This window comes from Pelodiscus sinensis, chromosome 7, assembly GCF_049634645.1.
Source record: "Pelodiscus sinensis isolate JC-2024 chromosome 7, ASM4963464v1, whole genome shotgun sequence".
NCBI classification, from domain to species: domain Eukaryota; kingdom Metazoa; phylum Chordata; order Testudines; family Trionychidae; genus Pelodiscus; species Pelodiscus sinensis.
Window position 1 is genome coordinate 65,741,133 of NC_134717.1, and position 26,729 is coordinate 65,767,861.

General features: G+C 44.1%; 1 protein-coding gene across 5 annotated transcripts in view; it reads left to right on the forward strand.

The window, feature by feature from the left end:
- Window positions 1-26,729, forward strand: part of ADARB1 (adenosine deaminase RNA specific B1) — a 92,626-nt gene that overhangs the window by 41,032 nt on the left and 24,865 nt on the right. For 3 of the 5 annotated variants that reach the window (XM_075934162.1, XM_075934165.1, XM_025179867.2), the window contains exons 2-3: window positions 9,906-9,980; window positions 18,829-19,757. In XM_075934162.1, coding sequence (XP_075790277.1) covers window positions 9,953-9,980; window positions 18,829-19,757 — 957 coding nt within the window. In that variant the 5' untranslated portion in view covers window positions 9,906-9,952. Of the gene's footprint in view, window positions 1-1,856; window positions 1,986-9,905; window positions 9,981-18,828; window positions 19,758-26,729 lie in introns of all 5 variants that reach the window. The other 2 variants (XM_075934164.1, XM_075934163.1) reach the window with 2 other exon arrangements.

A 26,729-nucleotide genomic window follows, 5' to 3' on the forward strand; every position in this document is an offset into this window, starting at 1 on the left:
TATAGTTACACAGTTCAATTTGTGGAAAGTATGTGATTTATAATCCCATTTCCAGTGGTGTTGAGGTTTACATTAAGTACAGCGGATGTGCAGCTGTAAGATTAACTGATATTATAGCTTGAGCAAAAGCCTTGCTGTAAAGGTAATGCTCTGTGGTCCTGATTTTTCAGCATTACCCAGTGTCTTTTTAACTTAATTTGTAAATAACCTTAGCACAATTAATCAGCCAGCAGTTGCTGTACTGTGTTGCTATAGTCAATAATTTGTGTGTGTGTGTGGGGGGGGGGGACTTTTAGAGAGAACTTGAATTATGAGAGCATATGAAATAATGTATATGCATGTAGACATGCAATTTAAGTATACCAAGAAGTTTTGTACAGAGGATAATTTCCATTTTTAGTCTTGCATTCATGATCATATTTTAGAAAAATGATAATGAAAAACTTGGGCAACGTATTTTAAAAATGAGTGCCCACTGTTAGGCTTTGTAGTCCATATTTAGATACCTACAGAAATAGACTAATTTTCAGAAGTGCTGACATGAGCGGTTGGTGTAGCTGGGGATGGGGGAGGTAGGCTGCCAACCCCACTTACAGTCCTGCCTCCTGTGCTGAGGTTTCACCCCTTACCGGGAGGGGAGGAGGCAGGAAAGCGTGCCAAGTGCACCCCAGCCTCTCCAGAGCACCAGGGAGGGGAAAAGAGATGGGGCAGCATGCTTTAGCCTCCCTGGAGCACTGGGGAGAAGAGAGGCAAGGGAGACACATAAGTGCAGTGTGGCTCCCCCGCCTCTCTGGAACATCAGAGGAGGGGGGAGGAGGCCATGCAGCGTGGCTCCCAGAGTACAGAGGAGGCCACACAGTTCCAGCCTCCCTGGTCAGAAACATGGTTAGGGTGGGTTGAGTGATGCTGTTCCCAGCACCCATGCCGGCTGTTACTTGTCATCTTATTCTCTTCCAGGTGTTTGCAGATGAATTCCTTAATTTACTTGCTCCATTATCTTCCCTGGCACAGAAGTTCAATTGACTGGTCTGTAGTTTCCTGGGTTGTTCTTGTTTCCCTTTTTCTAGATGGGCACTACATTGGCCCTCTTCCAGTCTTCTGGAATCTCTCTTGTCTTCCATGATTTTTCAAACATGATAGAGGAGGTATCTGAACCTTGAGGTATCAGCTCCTTGAATATTCTAGGATGCATTTCATCAGGTCCTGGTGACTTGCAGACCTCTAAATTTTCTAAGTGATTTTAACTTGTTCTTTTTTTATTTTGTCTTCTAAACCTACCCCATTCCCACTAGCGCATTCACTTTGTTCAGCATTCCTTCATCATCAGACTTCTTGGTGAAGACCTAAACAATGAAGTTGTTAAGCACATCTGTAATTTCCAAGTTTGCTATTATTGTTTCTCCCTCCTCACTGAGCAATGGACTTACCCTGTCCTGGGCCTTCCTCTTGCTTCTAATATATTTATAGAAAGTCTTCTTGTTTCCCTTTATTTTTGTAGCTAGTTTGAGTTCATTTTGTTGCAGAGACTGTCCACTTTGTCCAATATACATGACGGGGGCATTGCTGGCACTTGATGGCATATATTACGTTAGAGCAGGGTTTCTCAAACTTTGTGATACCGCAACCCCCCTCTAAGTTGCTCGCAACCCCCTGGGGTGTCAGGACCCACAGTTGGAGAAACACGACATTAGAGGATGTGTAGTTATATGACCCGTGGTGATGTGGCTTATGTGGTTAGGTCCTGTAATGGCGTTGCTTGTATAGATATGTGGACTGAGTTGTCAACAGGGTTTGTTGCAGGAGGCGTGTCTGCTTCTCACTTGTCTGCAGCCCATGACTAATTTTTTTTTCTGTAGATGAGTGACCCGCAACCCAAAAAAGTTTCTCCATCTGTGATTTAGGAGGTGGTCTGTAGGTGAGGATTGGCCTGTTTCCCAAGACCTGTGGGAGTGAGGGATCCATAAGTATCCTGTGGCCTAGATGAGGTAAGACTTTGCCTTCCCAAGCCATGGCCATGCCCACACTGCACCCCCAGAAAGCCTGCTTTAGGTGTTCTGGGGGCAGAGTGTTGCTGCCCTCCAGCGCCTGCCCTCCTTGTGCTCCTGGCTGGGGAGGCTGGAACTGTGCGCCCTTTCCCCCCTCCTGCAGCCACTGGTGCTCAAGGAGCTATGCCACATAGCTCCCTCCACTCCCCTGGTGCTCTGGGGAGGTGGGGGAGCCGTGCCATGTGTATGCGTCCCCCCCTTGCCTCTCTTCTACTTCCCAATGCTCCAGGGATGCTGAGGCAGGCTCAGCACGCTGCCCTGCCTGCTCCCCTCCCCAAGGGAGCATGCTCCACACACTGCCCTGCCTCCTCCCGGAATGACACGCTCAGCGTGCTGCCCCACCTCCTCTCTTCCCCGTGGTGCTTGGGGCCTCAGCAGATGGGATGGGGCTGGGGGTCTGCAGCAACTGCCCATGGAGGGATAGTTTTTCAGGATAGGTTGTAGATTGTGAAAAATGTGACTTAAGACACCTAAATAAAGACGGCAATTAAGAGGATGGATGGTGCATAAGAGTTAGCACTGTCTGTTCCCAAGTTTAATAGACCTGCTTGGGGGCTGCCTGACACATACAGTGGTAATACTGCAGCTAATTTAAATACACCCTTCTCTATTTAGCAACTGTGGGATGTAATGACAGTTTTGGAGTTGGGGAGAAGGCATCCTTCAACTAAGGGAGGATGACACGGTCACATATACACCCAGAAAAGAAATTTTGTCCGAAATGCTGAGAGGAATGGCCCTGCAAAACCACTACTCTCTTCTCCCCCCCCCATGACACCTGTAAAAGGTTCCAGTACTGCAGATTACTTTGTCTCCATTCCCTTTTTAAAAATAAAAAGGACCTTCAGCACTTACTGTGTCTGCTTCTCAATTCTCTTCTAATGTTCCATTGTGGTTTGGCTCCTTTCCTGTGCTGCAGCAGTCTCTGGAAAGCATGCCAAGTTACCATGAGTCCTCTAAATCAGGACTACTCAACTTTGGAAGCCCCAGAGGCCACAATGATACAGGGGCAGCACATGCCGAGGGCTGCAGCTTAAGTGTGGTTGCATATACATGCAAATAACTTCTTTCACACGGATGGGCATGAATACAAAGCACTTCCCACAACGCTCTGGCCCTCTCCATCCCTTCCCTGGGGGCTAGAAATGCTGACACCCTGTATCCGTCTGTTCCAGAAAGCCTGTCCGCTTGCATTTTTCAGTGCTCACCCCACCTATTGTGGAGCATGTTCTCAGTTGAGGCCATGATCAAAGGATCGCACCCATGGGCAGTGTGTTGAGCCCCACATAAATTACACCATGGGCTGCAAACAAATGGGTCACAGGCTTCATGCAGCCTGCCAGCCGTGTTTTGAGTAGCCCTACTTCTGCTCTAAATGCTATAGTCACTTGTCTTTCCAGCTTTTGTTCTCTGTGAAATTTCCCCTCATCCCCATCCTAATTTTATTTATCCCAGACTCCTCCAAGGATTTGCTCTCCCCTTCCTATCAACATACCTCCCTCAGTTTTTCTCCCTTCCACATCAGTGTCTCCTGGAACATCCCCTAGTCTCTTTCCCTTTTTCTCAGATTTATCTCATTCTCTCTTTTTCCGATCAAAACGCCTCTTACTATCCTCTTCTCTTTTCCTCCCAGCCTCTTTCCCTGATCATACTCCCTTTATCTTCTCTTTCCCCATATTCGCCAGTCTTTGCTCTCTCATCCCAAATCATTTTACCATTTTGAGTTTTCTTCTGTTTTATTTCGTTTGTTATATTGTATTAGTCAATTCTTCGTCCTTCTCCCCTAAATCTTCCAGTCTCTCATTCCTCTCCTTCCAAACCACCTTATTCTTCCCACTCTGCCTAATGTCTCCTCTCTACCCAAGACTAACTTCCTCAGACTCTTCTCCCTTTTACAAAGCCAGCTCACTTCTCTTCCCAACCCCCTCCTTCTCTTCCTTTCCCTCACAGCCTGCACTGTTTTTATTTTAAATCTGTGAACATTGTGTGGAAAGCTACACACAATTTTTCTAGATTAAGGATAAGGAACCATATTTATTCATGCATTTCTACTTCCTGCCATGTAAGAAAATGTGTGTACCCTTTGATTTGATCAATACGCACATTTGGTAGGTACCTGTATCAGTGTTTGCAAGAAGCCTGGGGCAGAGCAGCTGGGGTGCTGCTGGGTTGGTCCCGTAGCGCTGCCCCTCGGCACTGTGGGACCAACCCGGCAGCACCTCAGCTGCGCTGCCCCAGACTTTCCCAAGTCAGCCGCTGCTGAAACTGACCAGCGGTTGACCTGGGGAAGCCTGGGGCAGAGCAGCACCAATTGTCCAGCTGCCTGGAGCACTTCCGGGTTCCAGGTGGTGTCGGGCTATCAGGCGTGCCGGACCACTGGATGCCGGACAACTGGAGTTTTACTGTATCTAGCCAGTCTGTACTAGCTGTGAAGTCAGCTTCTCCTAAATTCGTTGTGAAATGCCAGCGCTTTTTCGTGTAGAATTGGTCAAGTTATTGGCATGCTGTTTTGTCTTCGCTATTTTGTGAACCACAAAAATAAAACTTCATTCACATTTTCATACTCGCATTTTTTCATTCATTCTTTTTTTCAGACCTTCATTTGAAGCTCTATCAGAGCACCATTTTTCAATTTCATGATAACATAAGAACTGCCGTACTGGGTCAGACCAAAGGTCCTTCTAGCCCAGTATCCTGTCTGCCGACAGTGGCCAGCACCAGGTGCCCCAGAGAGGGTGGACCGAAGACACAATCAAGTGATTTGTCTTCTGCCATCTCTCTCCAGCCTCTGACAAAAAGAGGCCAAGGACACCATTTCTATCCCCTGGCTAATAGCTTTTTATGGACCTAACCTCCATGAAATTATCCAGCTTCTCTTTAAACTCTATTATAGTCCTAGCCTTCACAGCCTCCTCTGGCAAGGAGTTCCACAGGTTGACTACACGCTGTGTGAAGAAGAACTTTCTTTTATTAGTTTTAAACCTGCTACCCATTAACTTCATTTGGTGTCCTCTAGTTCTTCTATTTAGGGAACTAATAAATAACTTTTCTTTATTGGCCCTCTCCACACCACTTATGATTTTATAGACCTCTATCATATCCCCCCTCAGTCTCCTCTTCTCTAAACTGAAAAGTCCCAGTCGTTTTAACCTCTCCTCATATGGGACCTGTTCCAAACCCCTAATCATTTTAGTTGCCCTTTTCTGAACCCTTTCTAAGGCCAAAATATCTTTTTTGAGGTGAGGAGACCACATCTGTACGGTGACACTTTTTTAGCTCTTTTGCTATGTTTTTTAAGTTGGGCCTCTATTATGGTGTCTTTGAAAAGTTTCCATGCAGCTTTCAGGGATTTGGCTCTAGTCACTTTGCTTTATAATTTCTGTTTAACTAACCTCCTAATTTTTGTGTAATTCCCCTTTTTGAAATTAAATGCCAGGGTGCTGGACTGCTGAGGTGTTCTTCCCACCACAGGAATGTTGAATGTTGTTATATGATGGTCACTATTCCCAAGCGGTCCGGTAACGGTTATTTCCTGGACCTGATCCTGCACTCCACTCAGGACTAAGTCGAGAATTGCCTGTCACCTTGTGGGTTCCTCCACCAACTGCTCCAAGAAGCAGTCATTTAAGCTATTGAGAAATTTTATCTCCCTTTCTCTTCCTGAGGTGACATGTTCTTGGTACCTAATTGACCATTCATTATCAGTGGGAAATAGGTCAATGGAGGGATGATAGGAGTTACTATAGAGAACTTTCTGGGTGTCTGGCTGATGAGTCTTGCCCACATGCTCAGGGTTTAGCTGATTGCCATATTTGGGGTCGGGAAGGAATTTTCCTCCAGGGTAGATTGGCAGAGGCCCTGGAGGTTTTTCGCCTTCCTCTGTAGCATGGGGTACAGATCACAGCTGGAGGATTCTCTGCATCTTGGGGTCTTCAAAGTATTTGAAGGCTTCAATATCTGAGATATAGGTGAGAGGATTATTCTAGGAGGGGTGGGTGGGATTTTGAGTCTATGTATCCAGTCAATATGGGGGTAATTAAAATCCCCCATTATTATAGAGTTCTCTATTTTGGTAGCCTCTCTAATCTCCCTCAGCATTTCAATGTCAGTATCGCTGTCCTGGTCAGGTAATATATCCCTATTGCTAATTTCTTATTATTGGAGCATGGAATTACTATCCATAGCGATTCTATGGAACATGTTGATTCACTTAATATTTTTATTTCATTTGATTCTACACTATCTTTCACATACAGTGCCACTCCACCACCCACCCGGCCTGCTCTATCCTTTCTATATATTTTATATCCCAGTATGATTGTGTCCCACAGATTTTCCTCATTCCACCAGGTTTCAGTGATGCCTATTATGTCAATGTCCTCATTTAATACGAGGTACTCTAGTTCACCCATCTTATTAGTCCGACTCCTAGCATTTGTGTACAAGCACTTTAAAAATTTGCCACTGCTTATTTGTCTGCCCTTCCCTGATGCATTGGATTAATTTATATGCGGTTGTTTGTCTGCTCTGTCCCATGGTTTGCCCTTTCCCCTCCTCTTTCTGACTACAGCCTAGAGAATCTTTATCAATAGATTCTCCTCTAAGAGAAGTCTCCCTCCGATTTACGTGCATCTCCGCACCAATCGGCTTTCCCCCATCTCTTAGTTTAAAAACTGCTCTACGGCCTTTTTAATGTTTAGTGCCAGCAGTCTGGTTCCACCTTGGTTTAGGTGGAGCCCATCCTTCCTGTATAGGCTCCCCCTCTCCCAAAAGTGTCCCCAGTTCCTAATAAATCTAAACCCCTCTTCCCTACACCATCGTCTCTTCCACGCATTGAGACTCTGAAGCTCTGCCTGCCTACCTGGCTCTGCGCGTGGAACTGGAAGCATTTCCGAGAATGCCACCATAGAGGTCCTGGATTTCAGTCTCTTTCCTAGCAGCCTAAATTTGGCCTCCATGACATCTCTCCTACCCTTCCCTATGTCATTGGTACCTACATGTACCACGACCGCCGGCTCCTCCCCAGAACTACACATAAGTCTATCTAGATGCCTCGAGAGATCCGCAACCTTCGCACCAGGTAGGCAAGTGACCATACGGTTCTCCCGGTCATCACAAACCCAACTATCTATGTTTCTAACGATCGAATCACCCACTACTAACACCTGCCTCTTCCTAACTGGCATTCCCTCCCCCTCAGAGGTATCCTCAGTGCGAGAGGATACTGCAGCATCCTCTGGGAGGAGGGTCCCAACAATGGGATGGTTTCCCTCTGCTCCCATTGAATGCTCTGTTCCCTTGAGACTCATCTTCCTTAAGAGCACTGGGGCTCTCAGACTGGAGGTGGGACAGTACTACAGTGTCCCGGAAAGTCTCATCAACATAGCTCTCTGCCTCCCTTAGCTCCTCCAGTTCAGCAACCCTGGCCTCCAAAGCCCAAACTCAGTCTCTGAGGGTCAGGAGCTTCTTGCAACGGGTGCACACATACGCCACCCGCCCACAGGGCAGGTACACTCGACACAATAAACAGGATAGCCCCCACTCTGCTGCTGGGCTTCGGTCTCCTTTTTCTAACGAATAAGTTTAAGTATAAACAGGGATTCTTTTTAAACCTCTGGAATATAGATTATTCTAAGAGTTATGTTTTAAAGAAGGTCAGAAGTCACTGGTGCCTTCTAACCTCCCCTCTAAACTCCCTCTCCAAACTCTCCTGTTACCTGTTCGCCCTGTTCCTGTTCCTTTTTTATTTCTTCCACTCACCAGCAGTAACATGCCCCACACCATATTCTGATGCCACATTTTGCATAGTTTTGCCTCTATCTAGTCTTTGTAAGGGTTCAAGTTTTTGTTCCATTGAAACAACTACTTTCACCTTTCGTTTCACTTGCCATGCCAATAAAGAAATGTCAATCTACTTGAGCATCATCAACCAAAAGCACGACTGCACTCCTGCATGTGGTGTGGGTATGCGGCACAGATTGTGATTGGCTGTTGTACACGCTGGGTGCTTATTCGTCAATTTGTCATGTCGGTGTGCGGCACCTGACAGTGGGCGGCACGTTAGATAAAACGGCATGTCGGATAAGTGAAGGTTGGAAAAATTGAGACACTTCTGTATAGTGATCAGGTAGACCCTGTGCTAGTCACCAGGGAAAGAATTCACCAAAGTAACTCAAAACCCATTCCATCTAGTGTCTGCTCTTCAGTCATTTGAAGTATTTGCTAATAGCAGATGCCAACACTGGCACGTGGCCCATCTGCAATCTCATCATCCCAACCCTTCCATAAACTTCCGAAGCCCAGGTTAGAAACTGTTTTATTTCCTTTCCGTTCCCCTTTTCGCTTTCCCCTTTCCACTCCCTTCATGGCTCACTGCAGGAGTCTGTTCCTGAATATCACTCCTCTGAGGATTAGAAATCTTCCTCTAATTTCAGACTTAAACTTGTTGATGGCCAGTTGATATCCATTTATTCTTGTTCCAACACTGTCTCTTCACTTAAATAACTCCTCTTGTCCCTCTGATGTATTTACATATCTCCCCTTCACCCTTCATTTGGTTGAACTAAAGAAGGCAATCTCCTGAAGTTGCCTTTTATGAAGTAGTTTCTCCTTTTCTCAGGTTATCTCTGTAGCTTGTCTCTGCACCTGTTCCATTTTGAATTCATCTTTCTTAAACATGGGAGACCAGGATTGCACTCAGTGTTACAGATGAGATCTCACCTGTGTCTTGTATTCAAGTAATAACACTTCGCTATTTCTTTTGGCAATATCTCATTGGATATATAGTAGGATTCTATTAGCCCCTTTTCTTGGCTGCATTGCCACCCTATGACTGACACTCAGGTCTTTGTTTTCTTCTGTCACTTCCAACTGATACATTCCCAGCTTACAGCAAAATTTCTTGCTTTTAGTCCCTACATACATGACCTTGCACCATTAAATTTCATCCTATGTTGGTTGCTCCAGTTTACAAGATCCTGCAAATCTTGTATAATATTCTGCTCCCCCTTGTTAGGAATACCTCCTAACTTTGTAATTTGCAAATTTTATTAGCAGTGTCCTACATTGTGTCAAGTTCATTAATGGAAATATTAAATACAGTTGATCACAAGATGGATCCCTAAAGAAATTAACTACTAACACTTCTCCAAAGTAACTGTTTTTCTTTCAGTATGACCCATTGCAGTCTCCCCTTAAGTCAATTCCTTATCCACCCTTTGCTTATCATATTAAGCCCCTTCATTTTCTGTAAGTAGGGTAAAGTTTAGGTAGTTATCACAAGACCTCTCTTTCCGGGAACTGTCCTTTTAAATTGTAATACTTGCTCTACCCAGTAAAAGAATTGCCTGAACTTTCTTGATGTTATCTGCATCATCAGATTGTTAGTATTTTGACTTTGTCCTTTTTCCTCTGGCTTGTTGCAGGAAAAACATCTCTCCCACTAAACCATTTCTAGAGCTGCAGTGAGGTGTGACCTTTTAACTCACCACATTGTTTAAAATAGTAGGTGAAATAGACAAGGAAATGACCATATTTTCCAGTGAGAGGGATTAGTTCATATCTTTTAAGTACATGAATCAGGAAAAATACACCATATGAAAAACAGCATGCACTTCTGGACTATCTGCAATCAGAAATGTAAAGATGTGTGTAAACATTAAAGGGTTCTTAACAGCTCTACACCTTTGAGCTAGAGAAACAGCATAGACATACAGGGAGAATGAGTTGTTCCTCACTGCAGATGAACATTGGTGAAAGAGCCAGAGAAACAACCTCTGGCTTCGTTCCTTGCCTTCATCATGTGGACACCTGTGTTTTACATGATATAAGCTTTAAACACATTCTCTCTCTTTTTTTTAGATAGAAGCTGTCTGCGCCAGTCAAGAAACCAGCAAAAATATTTCACAATGGATATAGATGATGAAGAAAATATGAGTAAGATGTGTATATATACATAATACAAAATATAGTACTTTCTGAAAGAGCCATTTTTCCTTGCAGCTGGATGGGCATACAGAAATGATGAGAATACAGATGAGAGAATTTCTGTGTGTATAGTTCACTTTTTTTACATGTGCTCATTAAAGTAGAATTTTCGTACTGGGAAAGCTTTCAAATACATCTGATTAAAATATAATCCAGTTACTCTTCATATGATTGATATCTTCATACCATGCTTTCTAATAATCAAAGATACTTGCATTTCAAAACAGCTTATTCTCTCTCAGCTTGTTTTCTCCTTGAACCTGTAGTGAAGTAATGATGATTAATACATCTAGGGCTTGATTTGAGGAAATATGAAGTGGTATACTCTACTGATGTGACATGCGTGCATGTACCTGTGTAGCATACTGTCTCCTACAAAAAAAAATTTCTACATGTCCCAAACCATCCCACAGTAGAACTGGAAGTAGATTACACAATAATGCTAAACTCATACAAGATCTGGATTAGAGTAAGAAATGAACTCCTGCCTCTAAAGTGTTCTAGCCAGAGGACAGGCTGAACAGAAATTTTATTTTAAATAAAGATCAGAGACTTTGTGTGCCAGAAATGTACAATAACTTACTGGTGTATCAGCCGTCTATTAATGGAATGAGGTTTGAAGGGGGCTGAGATTATTATTTTGGGGGATATACCTAGGGAAGGGGAAACTAGGGCAATGGGGCAAGAAACAGAGTTCAGGAAACTTGGCAAAGAGATAGGAATTGTGAGGGTACAGGAGAAAGGAGAGTGCAGGACAAAGGAGATCAAATATAAGGGTTTGTGAATCAAAAAAGAATGTGTTAGGAGAGGAATCAAGTAATGAAGATTTAAAAAAGGAAGAAAATTATACAGTGGTGGTATTGCTTTGGCCCAGGTCCAGCAAAGTATTTAAGCATGTGTGTACTTTTTAATATGAGCAGTCACGTGGCTTCAGTGGAACGCTACAAGGGCTTAAAGTTAAGCATATGTCTAGATTCATTGTCGGATTGGTGTGAAAGTGCTCAGCCTCCTGCAGGATTAAGACCTATTTATAGAAAGAAATACAGCTACCACGTTATTATACAATTATCTCATATTACAGGTATTTGGTCTTTTAACCATACTTATTTTTTGTGAATGATAATAAAATACTGTGTATGTGTTGCTTTTAAATATTGTGAAATGGATATTTCCTGGCTTTACTGTAAACTGTTCACTCTTGTTCAGAAAAGAATATTTGCTTATTCTATCCCCGAATTGTAAAGCTAACACATATGATACCCTTTCTTTGTCAAAGGTAATGACATCCGAACAGTACAGCAAGGCCTTGTATAGGAAAGATAGAGTTCTACATGTAGAAGTTAAAGTGCATTTTTATTGGGGAGTCAAGAACGTGGGTTTTGTAAAATGACTTCATTTTACTAAAATTCATTCTGCTGGCCTGTTTCTTTAAAGTATTAGCTTGGGTAGGCCTGTGTTTTCTGCCAGTTAAGTAAGTTTTCTCAAATACACAAAAAATGTTAAGGTGGGGAAGACAACTTGAATCAACTAAACTTAAACAAAAAATGAATTACCCCAAATTCATTTAGACAGTACAAATAGGAAATGGTAGAGATGCCTTTGCCTTTCCACTGATGTAAGAACTAATAGAATCCCATATGGTTAAAGTTTGTCAACTTTTTTGGAAAATAGTTTCAGTAAGTGGAGATAAATATTTGTGTACCCCCATATATCCATATGTCCCTTACAGTTGCATTGAAACTAAGGAGGCTGACACACATTCCTGTTGGATTTGTCTTATTTTTTTAAGTCTTGCCAATGCTTTGGAGGCTATGTTGAGAATAAGATGAATAATTTCCAAATACACTCTCCTCATAAGGACTAAGAGAAGTAAGGTTATGTCTACACTACAGCGTTAATTCGAGTTAACTTAATTCAAAATAGTTAATTCAAATTAAGCTAATTCGAATTAACGCATCTACACACAAAACCTATTTCGAAATAGTGCGTCCACATTGAGTGGACCCTGAACCGAAGTTAAGGCTGGCCGGAACCAGTGCCGGCAGGGCATCAGGTTAGGACTCAGTGTGTGGGGCTGCTGCCTGAGGCTAACTGAGCTCTGTGCTTAAAGGGCCCCTACCCACACCCCGCATAGACAGTTCTCAGGGTTCCCCGCTTGCTTGTCTATCTCGGTGAGGGACAGCAAAGCAGTTCTGTCTTGGAGTGCCCTGAGTGCCTGCACTCAGGACACCACAGCACGCAGCCACATGGAGCCAGAGCTGCCCCTAGGCACTCCGGTGCCTCTCGTGGGGTCGTTGCCATCAGCCCGGCTGCACTTGCTGCAGGCTTCCATCTGGGGGGTCCATTGGGGGACTGTCAGGATCCAGGAGGCCCTCCGGTAGAGCGTCCACTGCTCAGAGTCCTCCCCATTGGGGGCTCGTGTCCCATTCCTCTCTCACGTCCTTCCACTTACACCTCCCTAGCACCCCCCTTCCTGATGTCAAACAAAAGACACGTATGTTCAAAAATAGAAACTGGGTTTATTGAACAAAACTGGGGGGGAGGGATGAACCTCTGGGGAGACTGGGAAAAGGAGGCGGGAGAGGTGAAGAGAGGGTGGGAGAGGGGAGGGGGAAGCAAGGGGAAGAAGGGGGAGGGGAAGTTCAGGGCCCAGGGTTGGGGGTCTCGCCAGATCAACTTGATTTGCATGCAAACCTGCTCCTGGGTTCACATGTGGCCTTTGGTGGCCAGGCTGGCAGCTATCCTGCCATAGACGGTCGCGTTCCTCCGTCTAGTGTGGAGATCATGGACGTTGGGGGCATCCCCCCCCCAAACCTGAATAAGGTCCATAATCTCCACCCTGGACCAGGAAGGCGCCCGTCTTCTCCAGCCCCTGTCAGACTCCTGTGAGCTGGCAGGCCACTCCTGGGGAGCGGTGGAGGGCTGGCTGCTAGTGGTTTGTTGGCTCATGTTTTGGAGCCACTGGGTCAGGGGCCCCGGTGGCCACTGCTGGCTCTGGGCTGGCAGGCTTGGAGCTGGCACAGGCACTGTGGCCAGGGTCTACCCCTTTAGTGGCTCCGGGGCTGGGAGAGAGGAGAGTAAGTTTTCCTGGTTGTGCGCAGAGTGGCCACCAGGGCTCCCTGGGAAGGACTGGAGGCCCTTATTTTGAATTAAGTGTCTACCCAGCACTTAATTCAAAATAGCTATTTCGAATTTGGCGTTACTCCTCGTAGAATGAAGTTTACCAAATTTGAATTAAGCGCTCCGCTATTTCGAATTAATTTTGAAATAGTGGTTTGCATGTATAGATGCTATTAAAGTTAATTTGAAATAATGGCTGTTAGTTCAAATTAACTTCGCAGTGTAGACATACCCTAAGAGAAATAATTGTCATAATTCAAGTGATTTAAATAAAATACTTAATTAAGTAGGCATGTTCTAACTGAATGTGCTTGAATGCAAATAAAAATGCCTTGTAGTTGAAGGAAAATGTTATTTTTATGTTGAGGTCCTATAAATGTCCTTATTAAAATATTTAACATGTCTACACCTTTTTATTTAAAAGAGAATTCAGTTGAATGCAATAAGCTTTTGATCTTGGGCTATTAAAAAGATAATTTCACCAAGGACAATAGATGAGGTGTAGGGTGGTACAATCATGACGGTTTAACGGAAATTAAATACAACCAATGACAACTGGATTGTAATGTTATATGTGATACAGAGGAGTCTCTTGCATTTGTATGTCTACTTAGGATACATATGTACCCTGTACATTACATACATAGAAAGGGTATTTTACTAAACAGGGTTAAATTATGCTAAATAAATTTGGTAATATAAGTCCAAATATTTTAAGAAAAAAATCATCCCATTTATTTTTGAATTTTACAAATATTCGCCTACACTGTCTTTCTGACCTCTCGCATGAGCAGCTACATGCAGAGCCAGACACTAGCTATTAAAGCTTATGTTATTTTGTGGAACTACTGTTTAGGGAAATCTTGATGTCTGAAGAAGGTGGACATAGGCAATATCACAGCCTTCAAGAATACCTGTTTTACCTGCAGAGACTACAGCTCGTCTGAAATTGCTTGTGAAAAATTGTAATGGTTACAGTATATTTTTTAAAAATATGGGGAGAATAAAAAAGCTCTTCTTGAGATTTCAGGTGAAAATGGATATACTCCTTTTTTTTATGCATTCAAGATTCAGAGAAGGTAGTGTAACCAAAGAATTTATTTACTGATTTAAAATGTTTATTGCTCCACAATAAGTCCATCCAATTCTGAGTTTTCTTGGTAATCTTTTAAAAACGTTCATAAAGGTAAAAAGACCCATCAATTATCTCAGTATAAAACCAGATAATCCTGCAACAAAAAACACCAAAATTATTTGACCTCCCCATAAAATTGATTCTCCTCACAAAATCCATCCCATTTCCTAGACCTATCCACCAGTTTGTGGCGGAGGGAGAAAAAATGGGCCTTGCAGTATACCCTGAATTCCAGCCGATTCAGGTTGGTGGTTCCAGTTGCTGCTGTACTGATCTTTCTGTTTTTCCAAGTTTTCCTCCTACAGAAGTCACACACAGGTTGCTCACATATGTGTAATTCATAGAATCATAGAAAGGGTTGGAAGAGATTTGAGGAGGTAGTTTAGTCCAACCCCCTGCTCGAAACTGGACCACCCCCAACTAAGTTGTCCCAGCCAGGGTTTTGTCAAGCCTGACCTTAAAAATAAAATAGCTAGTTCAAAATAAGGATATTAAGTATTGACTGTTTGAATAATTGATGCATTTTGCATCTACTATTTGATTAGTCAGTAGGGTGTTTCTGCCTTTGAGGTGTAATAACAGCTCTAGGGCTGTTGCTACGCTTCAAAGGTGAAAGCAGTGCATGGAGCCCGGGGTCAGCTGGGGACTCCAGCTGACCCTGGGCTCTGTGTGGTACTGCTTTAAAATACCACAAGGAGTTGAACACGGTGTTTCAAAGCAGCACCGCACAGAGCGCACGGACAGCAGGGGAGTCCCAAGCTGATTCCAGGCTCCACATGATGCTGCCGATTTGAAATGCTGCGACTGCATCTCACACCCCCGTGGGTGGGTAGAGGTGGGGGGAGGGGCGGAGTGTGGCCAGGCCACCATCTTACCTGGGTGGGAGCAAGGAGGGAGAGAGTTGCCACTTACATCACCACCTCCTGTCGCTGCCTCAGCTCCAGTCCTGCCTTTGGGCAAAATCAACTGCCATGACTGCTGGAGTTGAAGCTGGCTGCTGTGTAGTGGCTCGGGGCCGGGGTGAGTCCCCAGATCCATTGCGAGCTCTATTTCAGCTCTGGCAGCCACCATGCCCAGCAGCCAGTGATTCGTGTCCCAGTACTAGTCCGAGGTCAGCGGTTCCCAACCATGGTTCGATTGTAATGGGAGACCTACTCCATGGCTGTGTCTAGACTGGCAAGTTTTTCCGCAAAAGCAGGTGCTTTTGTGGAAAAACTTGCCAGCTGTCTACATTGACCGCTTGAATTTCCACAAGAACACTGACTTCCTACGGTCTGAAGTCAGTGCTTCTTGCGGAAATACTATGCTGCTCCCGTTCAGGCAAAAGTCCTTTTGTGCAAAAGCTTTAGCGCAAAAGGGCCAGTGTAGACAGCTCAGATTTGTTTTGCGCAAAAAAGCCCAGATTGCAAAAATGGCAATCGGGGGGCTTTTTTGCGCAAAAGCGCGTCTAGATTGGCACGGACGCTTTTCCGCAAAAAATGCTTTTGCGGAAAAGTGTCTGTGCCAATCTAGACGCTCTTTTCCGCAAATGCTTTTAATGGAAAACTTTTCCGTTAAAAGCATTTGCGGAAAATCATGCCAGTCTAGACGTAGCCCATGTGTTTTAATCCTTGGTTCAGGGTGTTAAATTCTCATGTGAATTCCTTTTCCAGTCTAGATTAAATTACAGTAGGACTTGAAAGGGTGAACACAAGAGTTAGTTTTACCTGTCAGCTGGACACCCTGTGAAACTGGAAGTAATACATCAGGCAGAAGGGGAGACAAATAGAATCCAGTCAGTACTGTATTGTACTGCCTCAGGACTTTAGTCATGGAGTTCAGGGTTTCAGCCATGGGATGGTGGAGGTACAACCACTCATTAGGGGTGGGGTTTTGGACCTACCCCAGGCTCAGGGCTTCTGGCCCTTGAGAGCACTAGGGCCCAGGACTTCAGATTGGAGGAGCACTTAGGCTCAGGGCTTCAGCCTATGGGGAGGCACCAGAGCTCAGGAATTTAGCTCTGAGGGGAATGCCAGTTTCAGCCTCAGCAATCCCCCTGTAGCTAAAGCCCTGGTGCGCGCACATCCCTGGCTGAAACGAGGAGCAGAGCTTTGGAGAGTCCTAATCCCTGCTGTCCCACACAGGGCAGAAGCCAGAAGTGGAGCCACAGGTCTGAAGCCCCAAGCCGCAGTACTCCACTAGGTTCTAGGTGTACGTAATTCTGAGGTTCTACTATAGTATCAAAGACGGTTAGATCCACTTTTTGCTTCACATCTTTCTTCAAGAGTTGGTCTTTCCTTATTGCTTCTGTTTTTGAACTCGTAAATGAAAAGAAATATATAGATGGAGGCCATGATATGTTGGTATATATCTAATCATTTCCCTTTAGTTTACAAATTATACCATTTGATAGCAAATGCATGATGTTACGGTACAGACCAAACGATCCAAAAATATGGTTCTAGAGACAATGGAATTTTCAAAGGATCATATTTTTCACTAAGAAATTCAGTTTTACTACAGTTTTATTAAATTGTTGTTTAAATTCCATCAGTGCAATACTACACTGTTATAAAAGTAACAAAATTTCATGAATATATGTTATGTTGATTATAATCCAATAGTATATGTACTGTATAAAACACTATTTGAGGTTCAACTTCAGAAATCCTTTACCGATAAAATGAATTGTGAAAGCAATTCTAATGATTAATCTAATACTAATTTGGGAATATTAATGTTCATCCGTAATGTTTACTTTACTTCTATTTGCCAGTATTGTACCAAACTTTATTGTTCAATTCCTGTTTAACAGCATGTATGTTTCTACTTTGGCTCTTTCTTTTGATCTTTGATTCTTTTCGAGCACCGAAAGGAGTAACCTATCGAGCTTTTGCTGGAGGATGTTATAAATGAAAATTTAGTAACCATTCCATCAGCTTTGTAAACTGGGTGAAGTGGTGTGTGTGTACCAGTTATACTCTGGAAAATTTCCACTTTATTTTGTTTAAATTCTGGATTAATTTGTATAATCTGTTATCATTGTAGGTGCATTATACTGCTAGATATTTGATAAGTTTAAAACTGAAAGGCTGGAAATTCTTAAGATGCTAAAATTGCATTTTAATTTACATAGATTGCTACAAATAGTTTTAATTTATAACAATTGCTTCACATAACAAAGAGTAGGGTTTAAAAGCTTTAGCAGGAACAATTCTTAAAACTAATTCATAGTATGATATATCCACCCTAATTTCAGAAATATTTTAAGTAATTTAATTATTGGATTGGTTTTATATAAACAAATTAGTTCCATTAACAATTTTCAGTGTACAAAATTATTAATTTGTCAGGCTTAACTTGAGCAGGTACTAAAAATCTTGCTTTCTAATGCTATCATAGTAAGATAGCTATGTTTTAAGGGGGATTTTTGGAACTGGAACTCTGTATAAAATAATAGCAATTGCTTTAGCTTTGCAAAGGCTTATAAAGAATGTAAATGACTCAAATACAACATTTCCTGTTAGATGCTTGTACTATATATATTATTCTTGTGGGACAGCATAATTTAAGCATGAATTTTTTACACAATTCTGTGAGATGAAATGTGAGAATTATAGACTACCAACTTTTGAGGATTGATATAAAAAATAAATATGCGCACTGAATTTGATTCATTCTACTCTCCAGCGCATGTTTACAATCTAACTACTTTTGAAGTCAAGAAAGGAAGAGTCTGACTGGATTCGTTGGGAGTTGGTTCAGGCTATTAAGTCAGCATGGTTGGGAGAAAAGCTCTAGCTTCTTGTTAGTCATCTTGAATGAAAACATAAACGATCTTAGATAAGTGCCCAGGTACCTGACATTAGTCATTTAAATGAGCAATATTGTGAAAATGAACACAGTGGAACATCTGCATAGGTGATGTATAAGTAGGATTGTTTCAAGGAGATAAAAAAGCAAATATGTGCTCTTAAACCAGGGACCCTAGAAAGGAGTTTATTTTTATTGAAATTAATTACATTTATCAGGTTTTATGTAATTATCTTCTAAAAATAAATAAATAAAATGTAAGATTCCTTACTTGAGCCACAGCACAAGCTTAAGGAAAAGTGAAGTGGTTTGAATGAATATAAAAACTTCCAGCTCGCTTGTACTTCTTAAATATTCATTTTATTAGTTAATCAATTAAAGGATTTTGAAATATAAGCATCAAAATGCTGATGAAAAGTATAAATAATCTTTCTGGGTTTAGAATATTAGAACAAAAATAATTTAAAAATAGGTCTTTGTCTTGAAAGTACTTTGAGTGCAAAATTAAAATGGTGCAGATTTTTAATCCTAGTATTAATAAAAAGGTCAAATGCATAATTTGTAACTCAGACCGGCACCTGATATTTCATGGGTTATTAAAATTATAGTTTTCTGTTTGTCCTGCAAAGACATAACTCTGTAAGCATACATCACTTCCAGTTACAAAGATAGATAAAGGAATCTATAAATTTTGCATTTACAAGATCCTGCAACGAAGGCATTGTAAGTTACTCTTTCTGGGCATCACAGGTTCAAGCAGCACTGATGTTAAAGAAAACCGCAACATGGACAACGTTCCACCTAAGGATAGCAGTGTACAAAGTACCGGGGAGGGGTCACAACTCTCAAATGGTGGCAGCAGCAGCAGAAAACGCCCATTGGAGGAGGGTAACAATGGACACTCCAAGTTCCGCCCTAAGAAGAGGAAGAAAACCCCAGGGCCTGTTTTGCCAAAGAATGCTCTGATGCAACTGAATGAAATTAAGCCTGGTTTACAGTACAAGCTTCTCTCCCAAACAGGACCAGTTCATGCCCCTATTTTTGTGATGGCAGTTGAAGTTAATGGACAGGTGTTTGAGGGATCTGGCCCTACAAAAAAGAAGGCAAAGCTTCATGCTGCTGAGAAGGCTTTGAGATCTTTTGTTCAGTTTCCAAATGCCTCTGAAGCACATCTAGCAATGGGGAGAACACTCTCGGTAAATACAGACTTTACATCTGACCAAGCAGATTTCCCAGACACACTTTTCAATGGGTTTGAAACACCAGTTCAGACTGATAATTCCTTTTATTTAGGGTCCAATGGAGATGGATCCTATAGCTCCAGTATAGACTACAGTCTGTCGTCCTCCTCTGTGGCTGGTAGTCTTATCCAGTCCCCTCTTCCCACACCATCATCGTATCCATCCACCAGCGGAAAGAACCCTGTGATGATTCTGAATGAGCTGCGGCCAGGGTTGAAGTATGAATTTCTCTCAGAAAGTGGAGAAAGCCATGCTAAAAACTTTGTGATGGCAGTGGCAGTGGATGGTCAAACTTTTGAAGGGTCAGGAAGGAACAAAAAGCTTGCAAAGGCTCGGGCTGCTCAGTCAGCTCTTGCATGCTTATTTAACATGCAGCTTGATCAGACACCATCTCACCAGCCTATTCCCAGTGAAGGTCTCCAATTACATTTGCCACAGGTGAGAAATTTATTCATTTTTCTTTAGTAGGTTTAGATCCAGGAGTTTTTCTAGGAGCGTCAGCTGCTCATTTTAAAAATATTTCAAAGAATACTTTTAGATTTAATGCTGTTAGTTTCACTATGTGATTTCTCCACTAATAATCTTACCAGTGTGGAATAATTTTATTCAGTCAGAAAGAAAAAAATGCTACTTTGTTGATTTTGTTGATATTTATTGTGTGCTCAGTAATACAGTAGAAATTCTAGTATAGTGGTGGTTGGTGTTAAGAAAATCTTGGAGCAATAGTGTTTTCTCATGCTGCTTTGAAGCTTGGATTGTGAGTTTGTCAGAATTTATTGCTTTAGATTGTTGAACTACATGAGAATTTTTTAACAAAGAAGAAAATGACTTGCTCTGTAAACAATTTCTGAGAGTGAAAGGTGTTGAATAGTGGCAGTCAGAGAGGCTAAAATGAGGGAAAATAAAATTAATACAGGAGACTTATTTTTAACCATTTGAATAAGACAAATTTTCAACACAAGACTAAAGAAACCTTGAAATATTTATGGCATAAATGAATTGTGCAATGATCTACTATAACAGTTACAATGAAATTTACAGTTGCCTTAGAAATATGTGCAAAATAAATATTTTAACAAAATAACTAATAGGATATCCTAAATCAGTGGTTCCTAAGCTTTTTGATATTGGCAAACCTTGTTCATTAACTTTTGGTGGATCACTGACAGTTTATTTGCATATTCATTATGCAAATCTAATATATAAAGGAGAATGTTTGTATGTTCGTGCTCTAATAACTTGGACACTATAAGACCTACCACAACCAAACTTGTCATGGGATAACCTTTCCTCCAGGAGAAGGTTTTAAGGTACTGTGGGAGGGAGGAAATGAGAGACGGACTCCTCTCCCCAGTGTTGCACAGAGCTTGGTAGTGCGGGGAGAAGTGGCTTCCCTGCCATTATTAGAAGCATATGGAGGCTCCTCTTCAATACTGCGATTGGCTCGGGGCCCAGCGGCTGACCAATGGGTGGGTGGGTTGCTGCCGAGGCTCGCTCTAGGTGGCGGGCGGGGCTGGTGTTACTGCTCAGCTACCACTTAGAAAAAATATCCGGAAGGAGGAGCATTGGGGAACCAGACGTGAGAGCAGCGGGAGGGGGAGGGAGGAAGGCTGGACTGTTGGGGGTGAGTGGGGGGAGGGCAGGATTGGGGGGGGCTGGCTGGATCGTTGGGGGGGGCTGGCTGGTCTGTGGGGCTGGATGGTTGGGAGCGAGTGGGGGAGGGCAGGATTAGGGGGGTGGGGCTGGACCTTTGGGGGTGAGTGGGGGGAGGGCAGGATTGTAGGGGGATGAAGGAAGTGGGGCTAGACAATCTTGCAGGGAGTGAGTGAGAAATGAAGCCCATGGTGGGGGGGGTCTCATTTGAGGGGCACTGGACCAAGGGGCAACACTGGATGATGCTGGATGGGTGAGAAATTAATCCAAGGCTGGGGGGGAGGGAGAGAATCCCTCACATCTTGGCACTGGTCCTGGGTTTAATACTGGATGATCCAGGGTGGGGGAGGTGAGAGATGCAGTCCATGGGAGGGGCAGCTGGTCAAGGAGGTGGTGCTGGAGGAGGGACTATAGAGGTGCCAGCAGGCTCTGGTACTTGACTCATAGTTTCATCAAAAAAGATGGGAGAAGAGTTTGAGATGTCACCTTGAAATCTCTCAGGTTCAGTAGGGCCAGCCCCATTGATTGATGCATCCTTCTACTCAGCTCTTGGATGAGAATTTGCAGACCCAGCATGCCTATCCCCTACTTCCCTGCCAAAGAAAATTAGTTTCTACAAGGATAATTAGCAAAAATACTGTCTGATAGGAAGCAAAACATTGCACTATTGAAGAGGGGCCTCCATATGCTTCCAACAAAGGTGGGAAACAATCCATAGTGATTTTGGGACTCTCCTTTCCACTGTGCTTTTAATGGCTCATGACATGGGAAGAAAACAGAGAGACAGTTTCTTTTGTGACTTTTGTATCTAAGTTTGCCAAGTCTAATAGCTCTGATTCTCAACATTGCAATGCCTCCTTTTTTTTTTTTTTTTTGAGTCAGAGATTTTGCTTTATGCAGCAGTAGAAAAGCATGGGGCTCTGCCATAATGGACAAATGTCAGGCGCTGGCACCTGCAGTGTGGCTGGAGGCTGTCAGGACCAGCTTGTTTTTCTAAACTTGGTTCCTCCGGTTTCCCGGGCAATGCCGGGTAAGTCCAGCTAGTGATAAATATGCCAATAAAACATTACCTGTCCACCAAAAGCCCAGACCCTAGAGCCCCTAGTGCCAGCCCTAACTCCTAGAGCCCTTCACTAGCCCCCCCAGTGCCAGTCACTGACACCCAGTGTCCTCTGCACCCAAGCCTCGTGCTAGCCTCCCACCCTCAGAGCCCCCTCCAGTGCCAGCCCCATCCCAAAGGCCTCAGTCCCAGCCCCCTGCCCCTTAAGCTCCCCACCGTACCCCCCTAGTACCAATCTCCTGTTTCTAGAGCCCCAATGCACCACCCCCCAGAGTCCCTCCCAGTGCCAGCTGACAATATTAGCCCCATCCCCAGAGCCTCCCAGTGCCAGCCCTGCCTCCATAGCCTCCTCACTACTAGCTCGGTCTTCAGAGCCGCCCACCCCTGGAGTGCCTCCAGTGGCTGCCTCGCTCCCCTTACCTAGCCCTGCACTGCTGCCCACGTTGTGGTGGTTCTGAGGGCCAGGGCTGGGGTACATGGTCCTGTGCCTCCTCCCCCACTGTGGCTGTTAGAAGAGGTGTGTCCTGCCCTGCCTCTCACCCAACTAGCACTGGGCAGGGGCGGGGGGTCTCCTCTGGCTGGGGAAGAGCGCTTCACTGAGTGGCGAGAGAGGCTTGGTGCGACCCTCCTGCCACACAGGGAAGAGCTCTTCTGCAGCCAGGAGGAAGCCTTGCTCCTGCCCCGGTGCTGGTTGGCTGAGAGGCGGGACACAACCATGCCTCTCCTAACAACTGCGGTGAGAGTGGTGTACCCTAGCCCCGGCCCCCAGAGCCATCGCGGCTAGGCAGTCAGACGTCTGCAGGCCATAGCCCAGTGGTTGGCAAGCACTATCCTAAGTATTGAGCATACCAAAAGTAGTTCAGTAACATTTGGTAGCTACAAAAATAACAGTCGTATAAGTATCTACTTACTCATTGAACAATATTGCGGTTGTGAAAATAACAAACGACCCAGTGAAAATAATCTAGAAAAGAGAAGAAAATTATGACAGAGCCAGAGGAGCTGCTTATGAGGAAATATTAAATATTAAATACGTATTTCTTGGTGAAGCAGTGTTTAAGGGAAATACAAAATTCAGGAAATCTGGAGTATATGTACACTGATGAGGAAAAGAATTAGGGTAAGACAAGAGCCAATAACTTGATGTTATCAAATGAAAGTGAGAGAAGAAAAATGTATGTTGAATACATTTAAAAAACCTGCCAACTGTGTGATCCATTGGGCTGTGGCATAATTCCCTAAGGAATGTGATACAAGTCCTGTTTCTTGAAGTATTTAAAACAGAACTATCCAAAGCGAGTTTTTCATTCCATCCTTGTCCTCTTTTTGGACATGTCTACGCTACATACTAGGTGTGTGACTCCCCTGCTTTTCTACTTTTGCCCCTGCTAGCTCTCAACAAGCTAGTACATATATACGAAGCAGAGTAGCTGTGGTGCCACACATGGCAGCAGTGGAGGGGGGTGGTTGAACTGTGCTTAGTGCATACCCTTCGGTTTCATGTGTTTCGTGTAGCTGACCACTATAAATGAGAGAGAGTACAAGTATAGAATCATAGAACTGGAAGAGACCTCAGAAGGTCATCAAGTCCAGCCCCCTGCTCTAGGCAGGACCAATTCCAACTAAATCAACCCGGCCAGGGCTTTGTCAAGCCGAGACTTAAACACCTCTAGGGATGGAGACTCCACTACTTCCCTAGGTAACCCATTCCAGTGCTTCACCACCCTCGTAGTGAAATAGTTTTTCCTAATATCCAACCTGGACCTCTCCCACCACAACTTGAGACCATTGCTCCTTGTTCTGCCATCTGTCACTACTGAGAACAGCCTCTCTCCATCCTCTTTGGAACCTCCCTTCAGGAAGTTGAAGGCTGCTATCAAATCCCCCCTCACTCTTCGCTTCTGCAGACTAAACAGACCCAAGTCCCTCAGCCTCTCCTCATAAGTCATATGCTCCAGCCCCCTAATCATTTTGGTTGCCCTCCGCTGGACCCTCTCCAATGCGTCCACATCCTTTTTGTAGTGGGGGGCCCAGAACTGGACACAATACTCCAGATGCAGCCTCACCAAAGCCGAATAAAGGGGAATGATGACATCTCTGGATCTGCTGGCAATGCTCCTCTTAATGCAACCTAATATGCCATTAGCCTTCTTGGCTACAAGGGCACACTGTTGACTCATATATAGCTTCTCATCCACTGTAACCCCCAGGTCCTTTTCTGCAGAACTACTACTTAACCGGTTGGTCCCCAGCTTGTAACTATGCTTGGGATTCTTCCGTCCCAAGTGCAGGACTTTACACTTGTCCTTGTTGAACCTCATCAGATTTCTTATGGCCCAATCCTCCAATTTGTCTGTCATTCTGTACCCTATCTCTGCCCTTAAGCGTATCTACCTCTCCCCCCAGCTTAGTGTCATCTGCAAACTTGCTGAGGGTGCAATCCATCCCCTCATCCAGATCATTAATAAAGATATTGAACAAAACTGGTCCTAGAACCGAACCTTGGGGCACTCCGCTAGAAACCGACCACCATCCTGACATCGAGCCATTGATCACTACCCGCTGGCCCCGGCCTTCTAGCCATCTTTCTATCCATCTTACCGTCCATTTATCCAATCCACAATCCCTTAACTTGCTGGCAAGAATATTGTGGGAGACCGTATCAAAAGCCTTGCTAAAGTCAAGGTATATAACATCCACTGACTTCCCCATGTCCACCGAGCCAGTTACCACCTCATAGAAGCTAATCAGATTGGTCAGGCACGACTTGCCCTTTGTGAATCCATGCTGACTATTCCTAATCACTTTCCTCTCATCCAAGTGCCTCAATATGGATTCCTTAAGGATCCCTTCCATGATTTTTCCAGGAACCGAGGTAAGACTGACCGGCCTATAGTTCCTTGGATCATCCTTCTTCCCTTTTTTGAAGATGGGCACTACATTTGCCTTTTTCCAGTCATCCGGGATTTCTCCCGATCTCCACGACTTTTCAAAGATAATAGCCAAAGGCTCCACAATGACATTTGCCAACTCCCTCAGTACCCTCGGATGCACTAAGTCCGGACCCATGGATTTATGTACGTTTAGCTTTTCTAAATAGTTCCTAACCTGTTCTTTACCCACCACGGGCTGTCCATCTTCATCCCATCTTGCGTCACTTGGCGCAGAAGTCCAGGAGCCGACCTTGTCCGTGAATACAGAGGCAAAGAAAGCATTGAGTACTTCAGCTTTCCCCACATCATCTGTCACTAGGTTACCTCCTTCATCCATTAGGGGCTGCACACCCTCTCTGATCACCTTCATCTTGTTAACATGCCTTAGAAACCTTTCTTGTTATCCTTCACATCCTTAGCCAGTCGCAATTCCATTTGCGCTTTCGCCTTCCTGATAACCCCCCGGCATTCTCGAGCTATACCTTTAAACTCCTCCCTGGTCATTTGTCCAAGTTTCCACTCTTTGTAAGCTTCCTTTTTGTGCTTAAGTTCACCAAGGATTTCCCCTGTAAGCCAGTCCGGTCTCCTACCATGTTTACCTCTCTTGCTACGCGTCGGGATGGTTTCTTTCTGTGCCTTCAATAAGGCTTCTTTAAAATACTGCCAGCTGTCCTGGACTCCTTTTCCTTTCATGTTAACATCCCAGGAGATTCTGCCCATCAGATCTCGGAGGGAGTCAAAATCTGCTTTTTTGAAGTCCAAGGTGTGTATTTTACTACTCTCTTTTCTTCCTTTGGTCAGGATCCTGAAATCTACCATCTCATGATCACTGCTTCCCAGGTTGTCACTCACCTCCACTTCCCCTATTAGTTCCTCCCTGTTTGTGAGCAGAAGGTCAAGCTGCGCACGGCCCCTGGTCGGATCCTTCAGCACCTGTGTCAAGAAGTTATCCCCAACATTCTCCAAAAACTTCCTGGATTGCCTGTGTACTGCCGTATTGGTTTCCCAGCAGATGTCAGGGCGATTAAAGTCCCCCACGAGAACCAGGGCCTGCGATCTGGAAGCTTCGCTCAATTGTCCAAAGAAAGCCTCATCTACCTCATCCACCTGATTCGGTGGCCTGTAGCAAACACCAACCACAACATCAATGCTGTTGTTCGCTCCTTTAAACTTAACCCATAGACTCTCAACAGGTTTTTCTTCCTCTTTATACTGGAGTTCAGAGCAATCGTAGTGCTCTCTTACGTATAGTGCAACTCCTCCTCCTTTTCTCCCCTGCCTGTTGTTCCAGAACAGTCTATACCCTTCCATGACAGCGCTCCAGTCATGCGAGTCATCCCACCAAGTCTCTGTTATCCCAATTAAATCATATTTCTTGGTCTTGGCCAGGGCCTCCAGTTCTTCCTGTTTGTTGCCCAGGCTTCTCGCATTAGTGTACAAACACTTCAGGTAACCAGTTGATCGTCCTATCTTCTCCATTCGAAACATGGGTCCTCTTTTCTTGCCCCTTCCTCTCTGCATTTCTTCCCGGTATCGGACTTTCCCACTCCCCTCAGGGTTTTGGTCACCGTACCCCGACGAACCTAGTTTAAAGCCCTCCTCACTAGGTTTGCAAGCCTGCCCGCGAAGATGCTCCTTCCTCTCTTCGTTAGGTGGATGCCGTCTCTTCCTAACAATCCTTACGCCCGGAACAGAGTCCCATGGTCAAAGAAACCAAAGCCCTCTCTGCGACACCATCTGCGCAACCACGCATTTACGTCCTCA